Source organism: Phoenix dactylifera, chromosome 9 (genome assembly GCF_051530095.1).
Source record: "Phoenix dactylifera cultivar Ajwa chromosome 9, Ajwa_hap1_PhDact_Kaust_v1.1, whole genome shotgun sequence".
NCBI lineage: Eukaryota > Viridiplantae > Streptophyta > Magnoliopsida > Arecales > Arecaceae > Phoenix > Phoenix dactylifera.
Window position 1 is genome coordinate 32,499,447 of NC_143198.1, and position 20,217 is coordinate 32,519,663.

Genomic DNA, 20,217 nt, shown 5'->3' on the forward strand with positions numbered 1-20,217 from the left:
TAATAGGAACTGGCAATTGACAGGTTACTGGTTTGACGGGGGGAAAACACATGGTAGGATTCCCGCTGCTTAGGATTCATGTAAATATAAAAGCTTTTGGTGTCAATCCAATCCACGGTAGTTGGGACCTTTACAAATAATAACTGGCATTGGGAGTGGTTAATGTGACGCCCTTTTTTTTTTAATGTATCTGGGAGGAGGGTAGAAGCAAGCCAACGGAAGGCTCCGTGAGTTCCGTCTCTCCTCTCGACCCCGACCCTCGCCTCTCCGTCTCCTCCCACCTCTCAGGCCACCGTCTTCGCCCTACCCTCTCTCAAACGATGAACCCCTCACCTTCGAGGTTCCCTCTCTCTCTCTCTCTCTCTTCTCTCCTTCTCTTTATTTAAATAGAATTTATCTACAGAGGCACCACCTCATCCACTATGAACTGGGGCACCAATATGAACTCGGCTTGCAGGACAGGAACCAATCCGGTGCAGGTCTCTGCTAGAGCTCTTGTGGGCATCAATCTCTCCATTGATCTCGTCATCAAATTATACCGTATGCTTGGTGTACCAACTTAATAGTACATCTTGGCCACCTTAGCATAAGGAGAAACGGGCGCTCTGCCCCCTCCCTAAGCGAATGGGGCCCTCGAGCATCACTCGTGCCCTAATCTCGAGCAAACAACGAAGAGCTATTGCTGGGGGTGCTGAGGAATGTCCGATTAAGATTTCGGATTTTGGCCCTGCCAAGTTGACGAGTCCTTCAAAGTCTCAAGTAATCTGGCCTCCATGTAGAGCCCGGTGGGAGGTTGGCCAAGGCTCCATTTGCTCGGGGAGGAGGTGGATCACGCTTTTTATGTTTTTCTTATTACTTCATATCGAAAAATAATTGGCTCGATGTACCGCTGAGCTGATACACTGATATAGTATATAATTTCTCGCATGCTAGGGAGGAGAAGGGCTGAAAGTGCTGGAAGGTGGGGACACAAGCAGATGGTTCAATGGTGATGCAAGTGACCATTCGATGGCTAGGATGAAGTAGGCGGCAATGGTGTGGGTGGAAGTGATGAAGTTTCCATTTGTTTCCTCCCACCTTCGCTCATCAAAATTGGAAGAATAGATAATTATCAAAAAAGGGACTCAGAAAATAGAAACTTGACATAATGTTAGCAATGATGTATATGATTAAGCTAAATATACAACAGCATTTTCCGATTAATATTTCAATTAAGATTAATTTCAATTGTTGAATAATTATTAAAAATAATATCTGATTTCGGATTTGTGACGCTTTGACTAGAATTCCATATTCCAAAATATCCGGTCTTTCCCTTCCGCCCGACATCAACTCGCCCCGAATGTTATCGCCATCCGCTGGCACGTGGGAGAGCTCCGGAGTCCGATCGCAGCTCACCGAGATCTACTTGTGCTATCGAGTAAAGACCAAAGTATTTTTCTCGAGAGACCAAGAGGTATATATCCAAAGCACTGATCCGCTTCGACCACCGATAGTCCCAATATCATTTCGCTATTCTAGGGTTTACGATTTATTTCATCTCTCTACCTTTCGATCGTCTAGGGTTTTGATCTTTGGCCCTTCTGCTGATCGAGACTCCGGGGTGGAGCCGATTCTGTTGAGAAGCGATGGGTCGGAAGAAAAACGTGACGATCGCCGACGACGAGTACTCGATGCCGCAGGACGATCCGGCGGAGCCGCCGCCGCCGTCCGAGGGCCTGGAAGAGAACCGCGTCGCGCCCAAGAAGAGCAAGAAGGGCGGCAAGGTCCAGCGCAACGCCGACAAGGGCGATGATGCCGTAGAGCCGGAGAAGCCCGCCGTCGCCGACGACGCCCAGGCAGCTGCGGCGGCGGCGGAGGACGAGGACGAGATCCCCGTCGTCTTCGCTGGTAAGAAGAAGTCGTCTAAATCTAAGAAGAATACTGGTGTTTTCAGTGCTTTCAATGCTTTGGATGCCCTCGGGGATGAGGAGAACAACAAAGAGCCCGATCCAGAACCGAGACCTAAACCCAAGTCGAAACCTGAGGTTAATAACCATGTGGTGGAGGACGAAGAGGACGAGAGCGGGGATCTTGATGGGGAATTTGGTCGGCAGGGCGGTATGGGGGATGTTGGATCGAAGAAGCAGCAGAAAAAGAAGAAGAAGAAAGGTGGGAGGACCGCCCAGGAGGAGGAGGACTTGGATAAACTCCTAGCGGAACTGGGGGAGGGCCCTCCGGTGGCTTCTACTGCCCCACCCCCGGTTCCAGAGGAACAAGCCGAAGAAGGAGATGATACTGAGATAAAGGATGCTGATTTGGAATCAAACAAGCAGGGGGCTGCTCCGGAGGAGGCTGCCTCCAAGAAGAAGAAGAAGAAGAAGAAGAATGGAAGGACTGCCCAGGAAGAGGAGGACTTGGATAAGCTTCTTGCTGAGCTTGGGGAGGGCCCTGCACCACCACCAGTAGTGGAGGAGACATCTCCAGTTCTGCTGGAGCAGGCAGAGGTTGCAGGAGATGAGAAGGATGGGGAAGCTGAGAATGTGGAGTCAGCTGCAGCAAAGAAGAAAAAGAAGAAGAAAGAGAAGGGGAAAGAGAAGAAGGCCGCCGCTGCCGCCGCCCCTTCTGCAGTGGAGGCTAAGGAAGAGAAGAAGGAAGAAGCAAAGGGAAAGGGTCCTGACAAGAAGCTTCCAAAACATGTTAGGGAGATGCAGGAGGCGTTGGCAAGGAGGAAGGAGGCAGAAGATAGGAGAAAGAGGGAGGAAGAGGAGAGACTGAGGAAGGAAGAGGAGGAGAGGAAGCGATTGGAGGAGTTGGAGAGGCTTGCGGAAGAGGCAAAGAGGAGGAAGAAAGAAAAGGAGAAGGAGAAGTTGCTGAAGAAGAAGCAGGAGGGCAAACTCTTGACAGGCAGGCAGAAGGAAGAGCAGAGGAGGTTGGAAGCAATGAGGAAACAGTTCCTTGCTCAGAGTGAGGTTCCGATAGGTGATGCTGGTGGAGAGACAAAGAAAAGACCCAAGTATGAGACCAAGAAGCCTAAACATACTCAGGCTAAGGCTGTGGAGGTAGAGAAGGTCACTGAAAGCCAGGCAGAGGCAGATGAACCGACTACAGAGCCAGCTGTTGAAGATGCCATGGCTGAGGAAGAGTCTGTATCTCAAGTTGAGGAGGCTGAGGACAACGTTGAAGCTAGTCAGGAGCCAGAAGAGGTTAAAGCGATGGAAGATGATGAAGATGAGGATGAGTGGGATGCAAAGAGCTGGGATGATGTTGATGTTACATTGCCTGCCACAAGTGCATTTGCTGAGGAGGATCAAGAGGAGGTGGAGGCAAAACCAGTAGTTAGAAAAGGTGCTGAGCGTGTTGAACCGCAGACTCACTCTACAGTGACCACAAAGCCTACTGTCAAAAAAGTGGTTGCTCCTTGTGCACCTTCAAAGAAGACTGGTGTGGAAAGCAGAGAAAATGAGAGGGAAAATGTACCCACCACTATTACTGGGAGGGGAAATGAAGTTGTCACTAAGCAAGAGTCAAGGACTGCAGATGTTAAATCGAAGAAGAGCGGCAATGACCTCCGCTCACCCATTTGTTGCATTCTGGGTCACGTAGATACTGGGAAAACTAAGCTGCTAGATTGCATTAGACGCACTAATGTGCAGGAGGGAGAGGCTGGGGGTATCACGCAACAAATCGGGGCTACCTATTTTCCAACTGAAAACATAAGGGAGAGAACAAGGGAGCTGAAAGCTGATGCAACACTGAAGGTTCCAGGCTTACTTGTCATTGATACCCCTGGTCACGAATCCTTCACTAATTTGCGCTCTAGAGGTTCCAGCTTGTGCGATATTGCTATATTGGTTGTGGACATTATGCATGGGCTTGAACCACAAACAATTGAATCTCTCAACCTTCTAAAAAGACGGAACACAGAGTTCATAGTGGCATTGAATAAGGTGAGTTTTCAAGTTGCATGGTGAAAGCTCTTTTATATGCTACCGGATATTTTTTTAATTATTACTCATTCAATCTCATGTTTCTTTTGTTCCATTCTTAAGGTGGATCGACTTTATGGGTGGAAAACCTGCCTAAATGCACCCATAGTGAAGGCTCTCAAACAACAGTCCAATGATGTGAAGAATGAGTTTAATATGAGACTTACTCAGGTCAGTGTATTCACTGGTATAATTTCTTTCCTGCTGGGACTTTTAATCCAAAGCTAATGTGGAAATTGGAAACGTATGATTCTTTGTTATAGATTATAACTCAGTTCAAGGAGCAGGGTCTGAACACAGCTCTGTACTACAAGAATAGAGAAATGGGAGAAACATTTAATATTGTTCCCACAAGTGCTATCAGGTATTTCCTATGTACTACAGCACTTGTCTTTTGTATGCCTTCTTGATAGTTTACTGAAATGTAACATTTTTACTGAATGTTTTTCACTAATTTACATTTTATATGATATCCCAGTGGCGAAGGAATACCGGATCTTCTGTTGTTGTTGGTACAGTGGGCGCAGAAAACAATGGAAGAAAAGCTTACCTATGTTGATGAAGTCCAGGTTGGTTATACAGTTTTTATGCCTGTTCCTGGTGCTTAACTATTTTAGTCATTAACACTTGCAATGCTAAGCATTCTTCATGCATTGGTTTCCCTCTCATTATTTGTTTGTTTTACATTTCATGCTAAACACAGATCCTAGATGAGCTGATCGTATTTATACTTTGCCATCGCATCAGATTAATGGAATATATTCTGAAAGTCTTTTTTGGTCACTTCTATGTCTTTCAGTGTACTGTTTTGGAAGTCAAAGTGATTGAAGGTCTAGGAACTACCATCGATGTTGTGCTGGTAAATGGTGTTCTTCATGAAGGTGACCAAATAGTTATTTGTGGCATGCAGGTACTAGATTTTTTCTTACCTTTATTCTCTTGCTGTAATGAAGCCGCTTTCTTGTGTACTTGTTTCTTACTGTAGTTAAATTTCAATGCAGGGCCCTATTGTTACCAATATTAGAGCTTTGCTTACCCCCCACCCTATGAAGGAGCTCCGAGTGAAGGTGAGTGAATTAGTTGTACTACCATTACCTTTTATGATATCTTTAGTTGCAATTTTTAAGATAGCAATTGATCACTGATTGCTCTTAATACCACAAAAGGGATTTTAACCAAAAAAGTGACTTCCTGACCATTACATCTACGTCATTTTCTCAAACGTAATGCTAATTTAGTTCTTTCTTGTCCCAGTGCTGCAACAACTGATGAATGCCTTTACATAGGCAAATGTGTGATACCAAGTTCATGTCGAGCTAAAATTTTTTGACAACTAGAACTTGAGATATATGAAGTTGTTTCCAAAATGCATGATATTATGCTGATTTGGTAATGTGACCAAATAGAAGTCTTTCACTTGCCAAACAGGTCAGTATGGATTGGCTCAACAGGCCCTAGATGTGTTGTACTGGAAATAAGAATGCAAAAGTCAATTTAAGGTTACTCAAACTTAAACGAGCTACAGAGTTAGGATTAAATTGCCCAGAATGCTCTAGGTTAAATTATGTTTTCCAGGACTTAGAGCAATTATCAGCCTGTATGCAGAGATGTGACCGTTTGTTGACTTAATGGGGTTTTGTGACATGAGATCAGTGTTTGGTGTGGTTAGCTTGTCCTTGCCTTTTACTCCTTATCTCATATGTGCAGTAATTCTTAAACATTCTTTTGGTTGGACTTGCTTCAAGGTGGATTAAAAGCAAGTTCTCATTTTGGAATTTGAGCAACCTTCTGTTTTATACTCTTAGCTGCATATCACTGAATATTATGGAAGATGTGAAAGCTCTTGAAGAATGGATAGCTGTATGGACATGCAAGAGATTTTAAAAAATCATGGTTCAGTATAGTTGGAAATTTTCTGAAGGTTTTTTGAGTGACTACAATGAACACCAGATGATTTTGTACCATAGATTTACTACTGTTAAATTTTTATTTTTCATAATATGAATTTAAGGATTTCTCTATGAGTGGCATCTCATCCTACTATTTCTCATCTTCTGCATACAAGTTCCTTTCTTACAGGTGCCCACATATATGTGCACATATGAGAGAGAGAGAGAGCATCAAGGATGATGAAAATCTTGTAACTCTGTCATCCCGTGGTTCTGCTTCTGATATTATAGGATATCTAATTACATTTTGGGTGTTGTGAAATTAGATGAAAGCAAGCAAAATAAGAATGGAGGTTGGTTCTGTCTGACTGCCTAAATATGGACTTTCATTTTCATTTATTTCTGTCACTTTCCTAGCATTGAAATAGATCATCAAAGAAGAATCTTGTGGTCATGGTAAAGCGTCTCATGAGTATAGTTTTCCAAATCTTAGTAAAATATTTGTGCATGTTGTGAACTCTCAAGTTATGATGCATTGAAGTCACAGTGAAGTAGAACTTCTGTGGTTCATTGAAGATCACTGTACCATATGCATATCAAATCGAGTGGTTTATTTGTTTTTAGATTTAAAATGAAAATTCGTAGATATAAGATATTTTCTGGAGTTGATTTTGGTGGTCGGTTTCTTTGGTTTGAATATGTGAAAGCAGCATTGCATAGTTGTTTATGTATTGACCATGGTTCAGTACTGGTTTTGGTACTTGTACTAGTGCCCTGCTGGTACAATATCAGTATGGTCCGGTTCTTGTTATTGACACGGTATGGTGGACGTAGCAAATATTGATTCACTACCAGTATGAGTTAATAGGGCTGGTAAACGATTCTGCAGACTCTGGTATTACACCAAGCTAGGTAGATCTTTAAAGATAAAAGTACTTTGGATATATGATTAGCCAAAGTACTTTTGATGTATGATTAGCAAGAGTATTACCTAGAAGAGACTTTATACTCTTTGTTAGCGGAAAGAAGACTCATAGAGGTTACCCTTTTTCGGAATTGCTTTATCAGGTCAACGAATAGAGAATTCCATCTCAAGTGTATAGGTTCATTTATTTTAGTTTAAAGTTTAAGATCAAGTTGAGACACAGCTTCTTACAGCACAATTACTCGATGCAAAAAAATTTCAAGATGGAAACAAGATTAGTGCATCTTGAAATTGTGTCAACCTACTATTTGAACGAGTTACTCTGAAAGATTGTTTCTGGTGAATTTTGCTTTTTCTTTATGCTTGGCTCTATTTTAAAGTTAAATAAGTTTTGGATTTAGTAGTATGTCTTCATGTGATTTGAGAGAATTGGATGTATATGATTTTGTGGAGCTTCGGTATGGTTAGCCATTTAAAATTGCTGAGTCTTGCCAGAGAGATTTTGTTTGATCAAGTTGCAAGACTAAAGCTTTCTTTTTGATAGCTGTGAAAGAAAGGGAAACAAAGTTATTGGAGTGATCATTTTTTCCAATGTTCAATCATTAAAACCAAAAGCAAAAATGAAAGTTAAGAAAAAAATGAAGTCCCAAAATTTTCTTAGTGAGTGCACAGCGTTTTTTTTTCTCTCACTTGTGCAGAAGAAAAGACAAGCAGATCTTTTAACTCATCAGTAGATGATTCCTGTGTGACATTTTATACAATGTTCTTATATAACCAAATAAGAAAATTTTCTCAATTTTATTTTCTTTTATTTCCCACATTGGATTACTTCTCTTTTATTTTTTTGACACTTAAATATTGCTGAAAAGTGTTGTAGAGGGAGTGCATTGCTTGTTTGTTTAACAGGCATATCACTTGAATGAGCTTTGCAACTTGAGGTAGGAGATCAACAATACTGTATATATAGATTGTGTTTAGAAGCTGGGTATATTTCTGGTTTTTCAATTTTTGATTTTTATTTTTTCTCATACAAAATTTTTCTTTTCTGAACTTGTACTCTACCTTTCATAATTTTGTCATTGATAGTTGTCTGATTTGGATCAAGATATTACTTTGGTAACTGAAGTATGGGCCAATACTGTATATATAGATTGTGTTTAGAAGCTGGGTATATTTCTGGTTTTTCAATTTTTGATTTTTATTTTTTCTCATACAAAATTTTTCTTGTCTGAACTTGTACTCTACCTTTCATAATTTTGTCATTGATGGTGATCTGATTTGGATCAAGATATTACTTTGGTAACTGAAGTATGGGCATCGTTAGACATGGCTGGAAACAGATGATTTTGCGTGAAGTGCTTTGCCTTTTTTTTTTGGCCCATATGTTTTTTATATTCCCTGGAAGACACATGGTTTAAAGCTGGTCTTGATTATCATATACACAATTCATGCCAGAGATTTTATTTATTTGAGATATTATTTCTAGGTCTAGTCCAGCATTAGGCCGACCATCAGCTTCTAATCTAAGATTTTAAACCTTTTTGCAAATTACAAACATGCATGGTTTTCTAGAAAATCATCATTGTTCTTTGAATTTAAATGTCCTAATTGTGTGGTCTTATATTGTTAATTCTTTGTCATGCATTACAATTCATTCTTTTTTCCCCCTTAAATCATCAAATAAGTTCTTCAGAATAAGGATATATATAGTATTGGTGGAGCTCTTCACCTGTTATAGCATTTGGCCTTTTGGCTTTTCCCATGTCATTTACTGCATTTTATAGTATTGATCATGTACATTCCGCAAAGTTTTCAATCCATGATAACTATTTTTGTAGAACTTAAACTAAACCAAATCTTTGTTTATATTTTTATTACTTAATTGCCTGACACATTTGTACGTGATTGACTTGCTTTGCACCACTGGTTCATTATTCGAAATCTGGAATTAAACTATTCAACATGAACGTTATCTTTGCATTGTTTCTTTTTTTTCCTATTAAATAATCATCACTTCAGTTGATATATTGTCATCTCAACTGTCTCAGGGATCATACTTGCATCATAAAGAGCTCAAAGCTGCACAAGGTGTGAAAATTTCTGCACAGGTATAGTCGGTTTTTAGCAGTACGCATCTGCACTAAATGCAGCAACTATGTGCTGACTATCTATATGCTTTCAGGGACTTGAGCATGCCATTGCAGGCACTGCCCTTTACGTGGTAAAACCTGAGGACGATTTGGAAGATGTCAAGGAGGCTGTAATGCAAGAGATGAATAAGGTTATGAGCCGTATTGACAAGAGTGGGGAGGGTGTGTATGTGCAGGCCTCTACCCTCGGGTCATTGGAAGCTCTTTCAGAGTTTTTGAAGAGCCCAGATGTAAACATTCCATTCAGCGATTTTAGCATAGGTCCTGTTCACAAGAAGGACGTTATGAAGGCTAGTGTTATGCTTGAGAGGAAAAAAGAGTATGCAACTATTTTGGCATTTGATGTCAAAGTGATGCCTGATGCTCGGGAGCTTGCTGAGGAAACTGGTGTGAGGATTTTTGTAGCAGATATTATTTATCACCTGTTTGACCAGTTTAAGGCTTACATTGACAACTTAAAGGAAGAAAAGAAGAAAGAAAGTGCTGAAGAGGCAGTATTCCCATGTGTTCTTAGCATCATGCCAAACTGCATTTTCAACAAGAAGGACCCAATTGTTTTGGGTGTCGATGTTCTTGAAGGCATTGCTAAGGTAATTCTGTATGCTAATCTTTTGTTAAAAAGGTTTTATATTTGATGATTTCATATTTTTGCTGAAATTTACCATGAAGCAAATATTCAAATTTTTCTTTTAGGGGGCAATGCAGGCAACTAAGTTGCTGTTGTCCTCAATGAGCATAAATAATTCCAGGCTAAAGTGGAATAAGATGGGATAAGTTGTTTTTTTTTGTGTGGTTGTTTGGATATCCGTCTAATGTAGCACAACTGAAAATGTAATGATTATTTCTTGACAAAAGACTAATATGCCCTTGTTCTTTTTGTTACTTTTTGCTGACAAAAGGGTCGTTCCAATCATTTTATGAATTGGCGAGATAGATAGTATGATTCCATGGTATCTAAGGAACGAATGATCCTGGGATATCCTAGGTTGACTGAATTGTTGGGGATCAGTGGTTCCATCCCACAAATTGGTCCCTTCGGCAGTTACTCCAGGGATATGCAAGGATAAGTGCCCTATCCCAGTCCTTACCCACTTTCCAGAGTAGGCCTTATGCTTAATCACATGCTTAATCACAGACATCTGACTTAACTGATGTGTTTCTTTGTTTGTGAGTGGGGGTGATTGCAAGTCCAATTACTGCATCTGGCTGCGTGATCATGTAATTGGAACATATTTTGCTTGATCTATGGTCGAAACAAGCATGTATTGAACCACAGCAACTGCAGGATGGTTCGTGGCATTAGCGAGTCTTGCGTCAATGAGCTATGCCCAACTAAAGAATTTGAATTTTACTGTGTTTTCATCAGCTATGCCCAACTAAAGAAGTAGAATTTTACTGTGTTTTCATCCAATCAAACAGCAAGCATGTAAATGGAGTCTTAATTGCAACATCATCTGGCACAACTATGCTGAATTCCTTGTTAAATTTAACCAGTCGAGCTACAAGTGAAATTAATCTTTTGACCTGAGTCAAGTAACTACTGTAATGTGACCTTAGCTTAGCATTTTATTGTTGCTTCCCCTCAATCACCTGGCAAATTGTTTTGTCCGCTCACTTTAAGTTGTTATTCAGGTAGGCACTCCTATATGCATCCCTTCAAGGGATTTCATTGATATTGGGAGGATTGCATCAATTGAGATTAACCATAAACACGTCGATGTGGCAACGAAGGGACAGAAGGTGGCTATAAAGGTAATGAGAAAATGCTGTGTTTTAAGGGTTAATGTCGTGTATTTTGGTTGTTTTTGTTAATTGTGTTCTAGGAGTTTTGTGGCCTAATAAACTCTTTTTCTGTGTCCACAGATTGTTGGTTCCAATTCCGAAGAACAACAAAAGATGTATGGCAGACATTTTGATATTGATGATGAGCTTGTTAGTCATATTTCAAGGAGATCTATTGACACACTGAAAGCGAATTATAGGGTAAGATTTGATTGTAATCCTTCTTTAATGCCACTCAAGTGTCCAGCCCATTCTTTTCTACTTGCTACAAACCACATCGGTTTGAGGTTTCATTTGTTTAGAAGGGTCTATAGGTATGACCTCAGGTTCTGGACAACTGAAACTGAATGCCCAGATACATGCTTCTGCTGAAATCGTGGCAATTTATCTTTATGTAATCTTTTATTTACTGGTGAAATGTTTGCTGCAGGATGAATTATCTCTTGAAGAGTGGAGGCTCGTTGTGAGGTTAAAGCAGATTTTCAAGATACCCTGATCTGTGAAGAGTATCAGTTTCTTTTTTTCGTGTGCGCTTTCCAGGTCTACTGCTGCATGCTAATCCAGCTGATCGCGTCACTTTTGATGAAACCGCACGAGAATGGCCCGACGCTCTCACAGGAATTGGTGTATCACGAGTAGCTCAGCCTGCATGGAAGGCCAATGCTTCATGGGCGACTTTATGATGTCTATTTTGTGGATAGTTTTCTGTGGTAAGACAGATGTACGGGCTTTGAATTTTGTTGTAGCAGTTCATTTTGATTTGGTCAGGATGGTCTTCAGGGCCCCAGATTTTTTTCATAAAAGAAAATGTTGCAATAAAAATAAATTTTGAGGTGTTGAGTGTAAGTATTCTCCGGGGGAACTATCGGAAGAAAAAAATAGTTTGCAAACAAGCGAGTGGCACTTGCTGGGGTTTTATACCTACAGTTATGCAATATTTTTAACTTCCAGAAGCCTTCCATGTCTTGACCGTTCAAGGTGCTTGTGAGTTGAGAATGCAAGATTGTGCAGCCTGAGGCTATCGTAGAGCTGGAGAAATGGAGCAGGATGGCGTGACCTGGTTCCTGTAAACTGTATCATATCTTCATACTATCATCATCTGAATCTCGCTGAAGCTTCTTGCCGGTGGCTCACGAAAGTCTTCTTTTTCCCTACTTTTTTTCATTGATAAGGTGAAGACCTCCAAGGCAAGCAATCTTCATGAATAACTTTTCGTCGATTAGGCTCTGGCTTGGTGCTGTAATTTGATTCTCTAAACCCAGTCGTGACCCGTCTCATGAGCGTGCCAGCCAGAAACTGCATGACGTACTGAAAATAAAATTGCACAATGGGACAGAGAAGAGCAAAATATCTACTTATGAGTTTATAAAAATGATCTCCTGATATCGGGTATCGTTTAATTATGATTTTACCTCTTTTTCTTTGATCAATGTACAGGGAGTGCCGGGACCCATCCATTCCAAAGACCGATACGTTTGGATCATGAGCCTTTTCTTTTTTTCTCCTTTGAAACTTGAAATGAAATGAGAGAAAATCCTTGTACCGTTCCTTCCAGGCTGCTGACCTGGACGGCCCAATAAAACACGGTTAGGTGTCCACTTCTGCTCTTATATCTATATATTATATATTGTGCGGCGCCTTCGTTGTCTCGCCACATCATCGCCCATCCACCGACCCAAACGACATCTCTAGCTTTTTCCATAGCATCATGGTAGTACTACTGTTGCTCTCCAGGTCTCTCTCTGGCCTTCCAGTCTTCTCTCTGGGCGCGCGAAGGTGGTCGTGGTGGTATCGATGGAGGACGGCAACGGTAACGGAGCGGGGAGCGGCGGCAACGTGGTGGACATCTACCCTCTTAGCCGTTACTACTTCGGCTCGAAAGACGCGATCCCAGAGAAAGACGACTCCTTGGCCGACAGGATCCAGCGGTTGAAAGCCAGGTATTTTCTGTGTCTCTCTCGTGATCTTCTTCGTCTGCGTCGAAAAAGAGCAGCTTGGCATGGGATTCACATGCTCTGCTTCTTTCTTTCTGGCATTTTCTCTTCATACAAGTTGTGGTCCGTTTGCTGTTGGTATTCAGCTATGCTGCTCATGGGATGAGGACTTGCGTCGAAGGGGTTCTTCTGGTTAGTTCTTTTATTGCCCTTTCTTTTCCTTCATGGATTTCTGTTAAAGTTTTTATTGCTTTCTTTTTTCGCTAAATACCAATGAATTGGATGTTCCCTCCTGGAAAGGAAATGCTAATAGAGTGCTGAGAGAGGGAGAGAGGTCCTTGAATTTGATTAATTTTCACTTTTCTTATATATATATATATATATATATATATATATATATATATATATATTGTTGAATCTATGTGAGTATGAGCCCTAATGGTTGACAGCTTAGATTTAGTTCGAATAATGGATTAGGGCTTGCTGGTGAGCCAATTTATTAAAAAAAGAGTCTCAATGACAGTGAAACGTATAATTGGGTCTATTTTAACCAAGGCCTTGTGGCCGTAGTCATTTTTATGCATTTCAGGGATATGCTGATTAAAATTCTAATTTTGATCGTAAATCCTCTTGTCATGGGTTATTAGTGTGAGATTTGTTTATTCAACCAACAACCTGATTGTGCTGTATCAGCTGGTTCTAATTGCTATAACCCTAGATTGCTGGTTAGTCTGCTGCTGATTGAAAGTTCTGAATGGGATTATATAGCGATTTTTTTTTTTTTTTGGGCTTTGAGGGGGAGGGGAGGGGAGTTATATAGGGTGATTTTTTGTTTTATATGAAGGGGCATCCTTGATAAATGAACACATATTTCTTAGACCAATCAGATACGGACACAGTAGAAAAGCCCAAATTGACACCATCACCAACATGCCGTAACCGATCATTTAGTCCCTATGTTTAGAGTCATGATGCACAAACACAGCCACTTATATATGTCCCATTTGTTGAATTCAGTCTAAGAGTGGATGCTCTTCTTGTCATGGGTTGCTCTGAAATATATTTTGAGCGAGCTCTAGAATTAATCTGTTCTGACATGCAAAGCATCTTGATCCAACCTGATGTTTTATCCCAGTCAAATTTGCAATAAGGTCCAAGAGCAGAGTGGTGTACCAGGTTAAGGTAAGGGGATTATGTTCTTCATTTGGTTGTTTTGATCCTTTTTGGAACTTGATTAGTAAGATTAGACCTAGGTTACCTAGTGACCTGACCTAGTGAATTGAGTTTCTTCTATCACATACCACTACTTACTGCCCTACCTAAGTTCAGGTTGGTTAAACTGAGATTTAATTGCCATTTTTATTCATTGTGCAAGGGGCTGTATTTCCATCTATGAATATGGTCATACAAATGACTGCTTAACTATGTGATGCATGCATCAAACTCTCCATTGAAGGATAAGATAAAGAACAAATCAAAGATGAAGGGTTCTGCTCCCCCCCAACCCCAAAAAATAAAAATAATAATAAAAATAAAAAAAAATTCAAAGGGAAAGAAAAGATAAAAAGAGAGCACAGAAAGGAAAAAATTGCAATTGCTTTTTCTTTCATTGCATCCTGGTTAGGTATTAAAAATTTTCTGAGTAATGGCTTGAATAACACTATAAACCATTGATAATTGTCAATATAGGCTTTCTCATAAATGTGAATATAGGCTTGGTGCGACTCTGAGGGTGCCTATTGTGATGTTAGATGGAACTTAAGAATAAGTCACTGGAGAACCTAAGCTTCCACCAAAAATGGAGCTCATAGATATGATGTATTTTACCTAATTTAATTGGTTGGACAAGGCCTACAATATGCACTTAAATGGGATAAAATGATTATCCAAAAAGGAGGGGGGGGGGGGGGGGGGGGTGTAATGTGATTAGGAACCCAACCCGATTTTTTTTGGGCTTCGGGCTGGGCTTAGGCCCAAACAATTTGGATTATCCCGGCTTGAGCCCAACTCGAAGCCGATTGAGCTGGCCCGAATTACCCATTTGGGCCAAAAATAGGTCCGGCCCAAACCCGATTGAGGTTTAATATTTCATAATATTGCTTCACAAGAAAATGAGCTAATAAAATATTAGGCTCTCTACTATAATATTAGTAAATGATACATGATACATTATTCTCCGCTAAACCTATTGTAATTTGTCTTTTATTTTCTCGTTATTCTATTTAAATAATAACATACAAAAACAAACTGATTCGGGCCTAAATTCAGACTCTATTTCGGGCCTTATTCGGGCTCGAGCTTGGGCTGAGCCAGTGACGTACCCGAGCCTAGACCGAAAAACAAATGGGCTTATATTTAAGCCCACATCTGGTTTGAACTCTTTCGGGCCTAGCCCGAAGCCTGACTCGAGCCCATTTCTAGCCCTAAATGTGATCCTCAAACTAAGTCAGCAAACTGAAAAGAGAGAATGAAGTGTGTAAATGAAAGGTTGGAGCAGTGGAACAAACCTATATATTGCATAAACAAAATAGAAATATTAAATCAATGGTTACTACAAATGGCATGAGATATACAAGTCAAGGTTGAGAGGTTACAATATGTGGAAAGGGTAATCATTAATATGTATCATAAATTGCACACGTCTGAGAATGAGAGAGGGACAAGCTTGAAGTTTTAGAGGTAAACCATAAATTTGTGGCTGGTTTAAGTTTGAAGGTCATTTTTTAATGAGAAAGTGAAACAAGTATTGGATCAGCACAAATTAGATGCCATGCCAATGTTGGTTTGGCATTCACTAGTTTCTTTCTCTTTTAATATCTAAAATCTGTTGCATCGATATATGATGCTGTCTGAGACATAATTGCTTTGGGCATACTGGCACAAAACTGAACCTGCATATTCTGTGTCCTTTATTGTATTAGCTTAGTTTTGATGGGTAGCAATGTGCTGAGTTACATGTTGAGGGTTCACATGCCATGTTTCAGGAGGATTGATGGTGAGGACAATATTGGCATCGCAAACTTGATAGATTTTATTCTTGTTAGGTATTTTCGTTCATAGTATAATGTTTCCATTAGTTCGTGGATTGGATATGTGATATGTGATTTTGCAGTCATGCTTGGTAGCAGTGGCATGCAATGCTGGAGGATTGGTAGCCTATGCTGTGTCTAAAGTGCATTGACATGCTTTCTAGTACAAAAATATTGACAACTTTATGTTATGAAGGGCATTTACATTATGTAAATCAAAACTTAGTTTCCTAAAAATTTCATGTATTTGAATTTTCTGAGTAGCATATTTTTCATAAGTTCCTACTCTAGAAGTTGGTATAAGGCAGCATGATAAAGTATGCATATTTTTGGAATGAATGATATTGGCATGATACAAATACTATGCTGCAATTTTGCAAGGAAGATTGTAGCCAGCTCCATATTCTTGTAGTTAGAGTGTTAGTTATCATTGCTGCAGTGCCGCACTACTGGTGTGTGTTGTTTGGTGCCTTCTTCATACCGTAAACTCCTCTTGATGTGTCAGTGTGCTCCTTGGTGTCACATGTGATGTTGCTTAACCTTTGGGTGATGTATAATTTCTTCCCTAAACACCATGGCTGTTTTTGTCAGCGGCAGGTGACACTGCAATTGATCGCTGATGCTTCTGTTGATGCTGAATTTTACATAGTGGCTACCCTGCTAGGATGTGGTTTTATCTTTCTCTGACATGTAGACCTGGCTGAAGTGCAATTTTTGGCATTTACTATAAAATTAGAAAATTAGTTATAATTTTTGCTATAAGAGAAGGACCTAACAATTTTTTTGAACAGGTCGAATTGTTTCAACACCCTCATGTTTTATTGTTGCAAGTGAAAAACTCATTCTTTAAGCTTCCTGGAGGCCGTCTGAGACCTGGTGAATCAGGTTAGTGCTAATTATTTGGGACTTTATATTCTATCACAATAGATTTATTTAGAATGGTACATATTAAATCCCAATGCCTAAAGAGGGTATTCTAACGCACAGCTAGTCCATCTGTATAATATTCCATATATGAGTGACGATGCAAGGGTGGGTTTCAGTGCGATGGTAAGGTTGCTCTATTATGACCTAGGGTTATAGATTCGAAGCACGAAAATAGCCTTTCCACACGTAGGAGTAAGGCTGCATATATTTTACCCTCCCTAAACCCTACAGTGGTAGGAGCGGGACACCTTTTTTTATGGGTGAGGATATAGCTTAAAAGCCTTCAATCCATGTGAAAAGAGGAGGCAGGAGTATGGAAGGTCAGAGAGTGTTGTCGTAATCGCTGTGATATCCCTGTTTGGATGGGGTTGGAGAGGGCCGCCACTTGCATGTTATATGAGTACCTCCAATATGTCGTCCATGTTTATATCCTAACTATGTTTGGATATGTAACTGATATCTTATGCAACCTTTGAAACACCCATAAAGTTTTAAGATACAAGTCAGTTACCGCGCCTGTGGTTCATATGCTGGCATGGTGAAGTGTTTCTATCTGAAACCTTTTGCATAGTTTGTACATCGTTTTGTTTTGAAGGCTGAAAACCTAGGAAGATGCACACAAGTTTTATCTATTAACCACTAGCAAAGCCAGCCTTTTCAGATGCATTGAGATTGAAAAAGCTTCCTCAGGATCTTCTGCAACTACAGAAGTGAAAATGAAGCTGCCAATTTCAAATTCATGATAATATTGACACTGAGGAAGATCGATGTGGAATTCTTTTTAGATATTGAAGGATTGAAACGCAAGCTATCAAGAAAGCTCTCCCTTGATGAAAGCTGCATAAATGATGAGTGGCAGGTAGGGTTGAAACACGGTTGGTAGAGTATCTCAGTTCTACAATCACAATCTTGTTTAACTCCGAACCGAATGGAATACTGAACATCTTGACTTCCAGGTAGACGAATGCATAGGAATTTGGTGGAGGTCTGAGTTCGAGACTCTACCGTTTCCATATTTGCCACCTAATACACGCAGACCTAAGGTATATGGGTCATTCAAGTTTCTATCTTTTTATAGTTTATGCAATCTTTGAAGGAACTAATCTGTCTTTTTCCTCTGTAGGAATGCACAAAGCTTTTCTTGGTTAGGCTGCCTAGGACCCGGCACTTTGTTGTACCGAAAAATTTGAAGCTGCTTGCAGTTCCATTGTGCCAGATACATGATAATTCGAAGGTGCAATATATTGATTGAAATTATACAGCTTGCAGAACTGAAAGATTTAAATCTCTGATGCCTATGCTCATCGAATAATATCACATTTTGTAGACATACGGTCCTATAATCTCTGGAATTCCGCACCACCTATCGAAATTCTCCTTCAACACCATCCATGATTGAAGCAGTGCTAATAACATCAGTCTGTGGGTGTATGGAGTGTATGAGTGAATTGCTCGTGTACAGAGGAGGAGATACTGGGCCAAAGATCTGCACATCTTTTGTTGATTGCCATATGTTAACTATAGAAGACTTCATACTGTTTTGTGGTGTAGACAATTGAGTACTTTAAACTGTTATGACCGAGACTATTGTGTTTATATACGTACGTATGGTTCCATGCAACAGAAAGAGGAAAAAAAATAAATTAAATTTCAAGCCTTTTGGTATAATGATAATCCTCACCATTCTAGTTGTCTCTCTTTTTGAAAGAATTTTGCTGCGAAACAACAATAATGACGAGGTCCGAGCCGAACACTCGATGAAAATCTCATAGAGAGCATCATAAACTTATAGCCGTCACTAATTTACCGATGTACCGAACATTATTATGAAGAACCGACAAGGTGGCGTCACCTAACTTTTGAACTCATTTGCTCGAAATAATGCACGAAGTTGTTAAGATATATGTATGCTGATTAAAACTTCGCTCGAATGCTCATCCGCGTTTATGTGCGAACGACTCTAAAACCGCGGCCCCGCGCCGCGTTTATGACGCTGGGGACAGCTCCTTTTTGAGTTGGTGGATGCGTGTTCCAAAAGCTAGTCAGAAATGAGACCGCATTAATCTGGCAGCATGCAATCCCATAAGCCATCGTTTTTATTGCCTCCAGGCCTTCGTTTTTTGGCTTACTCCGTTTGTTTTTTTTTTTTCTTTGCATGGCTTCGAGTAAAACGTCATGACATCACTGAACTCTTGGCTTATACGGCTCTCTTTCACTCTATCTCCCGCGTCCCTGGAAAAATATTTGATGTTCTTGATGGATAAGTCAGCAGCTATCTAAATTATCCAATTAATGCTCCTGTAATATCAAGTGTGCTATAAAAGTTTCATCTGATGACAGATTGATTTACGTAGCTTCCTTCATTTATGCTCGGTTCCTTTTTTTTAATAGGAGAGAGCTAAAAGGATATGGAAATCTCACATAAAGAAGGATACTCCTATTAATCTCCATGCAGCTAGCCTATCTATGAACAATATGTCAATAGTCAGAAGAACTAGTAAGATATCCGTTTATAATGCAACCTTTTCTTGCGTCCAATCAGATTGATTCATAAAAGGTGGCGGGTGGTTCCTTCAAATCTGAGACATGAATTCCTTCCTTTTTCTTGCTTTTAATGTATTAGACGGCTCGAGAAGTAATGTGCTCGAACTTGCATAAATATGCTGGCCATCTAATTACTAATTAAGATCATCAAGTCAATTCCATCTCTATCATAACACCATTGTAAACGTCACCATATAGGTTATTCTGTAGCATAAGCTTATCAGGTTTCTATCAACTTTTGGACATTGTATGGCAAACCATTAACAAGGGTACGGAGAGCTTAAAGAACGGCAGCTCCACAGTCCAGTTGGCCACCGGTCCGCTTCACTTCCTCTGGTCACCACGCGCGAGCGAGTCCCCGTCCCATCTGACCCCAGATGCCGTGTTTCTTGCGACCTTTTCTTTTTAAGATGGGTCCCATCTAAAACCTCAGAGGGCATCCGAGACTTCGTTTGGAATTTTGGATTATCCCACAGATGCCAGATCCCGCACTTTTGACCGCAGGATGAGGATATAAATTCTCAGACAAGCTAAAAAATCTACTGACATTAAACATAAATCTGGATCAAAAGAGGAACATGTATTATTCCTCGCATGGCACGCACACCACGTGGCCATGCATGCTGCGAATCGAAACACTTGATGAATAGAGCTTATATAAACAAATGACTGCCATCGGTAGCATGCTTGGCTATATGGTGCATGTCGTATAGGGTATAATTTCTCGGTAATGCGACCTGCTATTAGTGTGTAGATCTTTTGCCATTCTTTAACAATTTTGGCAGCTTCATGACCCCACGACTCTTACCAAGGAAGCCATCCATGACCCCCTTGATGAGATCTCATCATCCCAGTTCTAGACCAGAAACCAATAGTCAAATGAGGTGAGACTTGCCTCCAAAGGAACCCACAAATGGATCCCGTTCATAGCATTGTTCAAAAACTTAAGCATAGCTAATCATGTCCATCAAAGTGCCACCCCCTCACCCTCATTAAACTAATCCAACCTTTTCTCGAGTAACAGCTAACAGGGCATCAATATCAATGGTGGTAGGGCAGAAGAAAGGCA

At 40.3% G+C, this 20,217-nt stretch overlaps 2 protein-coding genes across 2 annotated transcripts; both read left to right on the top strand.

Annotated features, from left to right (window-relative positions):
* Nucleotides 1-23: 23 nt before the first annotated feature.
* Nucleotides 24-11,560, top strand: LOC103720357 (uncharacterized). Its single transcript, XM_088705085.2, has 15 exons — nt 24-340; nt 458-824; nt 934-1,149; nt 1,285-1,456; nt 1,564-3,929; nt 4,032-4,139; nt 4,232-4,332; nt 4,447-4,537; nt 4,768-4,878; nt 4,970-5,035; nt 8,831-8,890; nt 8,965-9,522; nt 10,565-10,684; nt 10,796-10,915; nt 11,145-11,560. The coding sequence occupies exons 5-15, from the start codon at nt 1,629-1,631 to the stop codon at nt 11,208-11,210; spliced, it is 3,702 nt and encodes a 1,233-aa protein (XP_088561211.2). The 5' UTR covers nt 24-340; nt 458-824; nt 934-1,149; nt 1,285-1,456; nt 1,564-1,628; the 3' UTR covers nt 11,211-11,560.
* An 807-nt stretch (nt 11,561-12,367) lies between these two features.
* On the top strand, nt 12,368-18,258 carry CFIM-25 (homolog of CFIM-25). The gene is made up of 7 exons (XM_008810013.5): nt 12,368-12,654; nt 12,795-12,840; nt 16,469-16,562; nt 17,390-17,463; nt 17,561-17,647; nt 17,728-17,838; nt 17,932-18,258. The coding sequence occupies exons 1-7, from the start codon at nt 12,509-12,511 to the stop codon at nt 18,001-18,003; spliced, it is 630 nt and encodes a 209-aa protein (XP_008808235.3). The 5' UTR covers nt 12,368-12,508; the 3' UTR covers nt 18,004-18,258.
* Nucleotides 18,259-20,217: the final 1,959 nt, after the last annotated feature.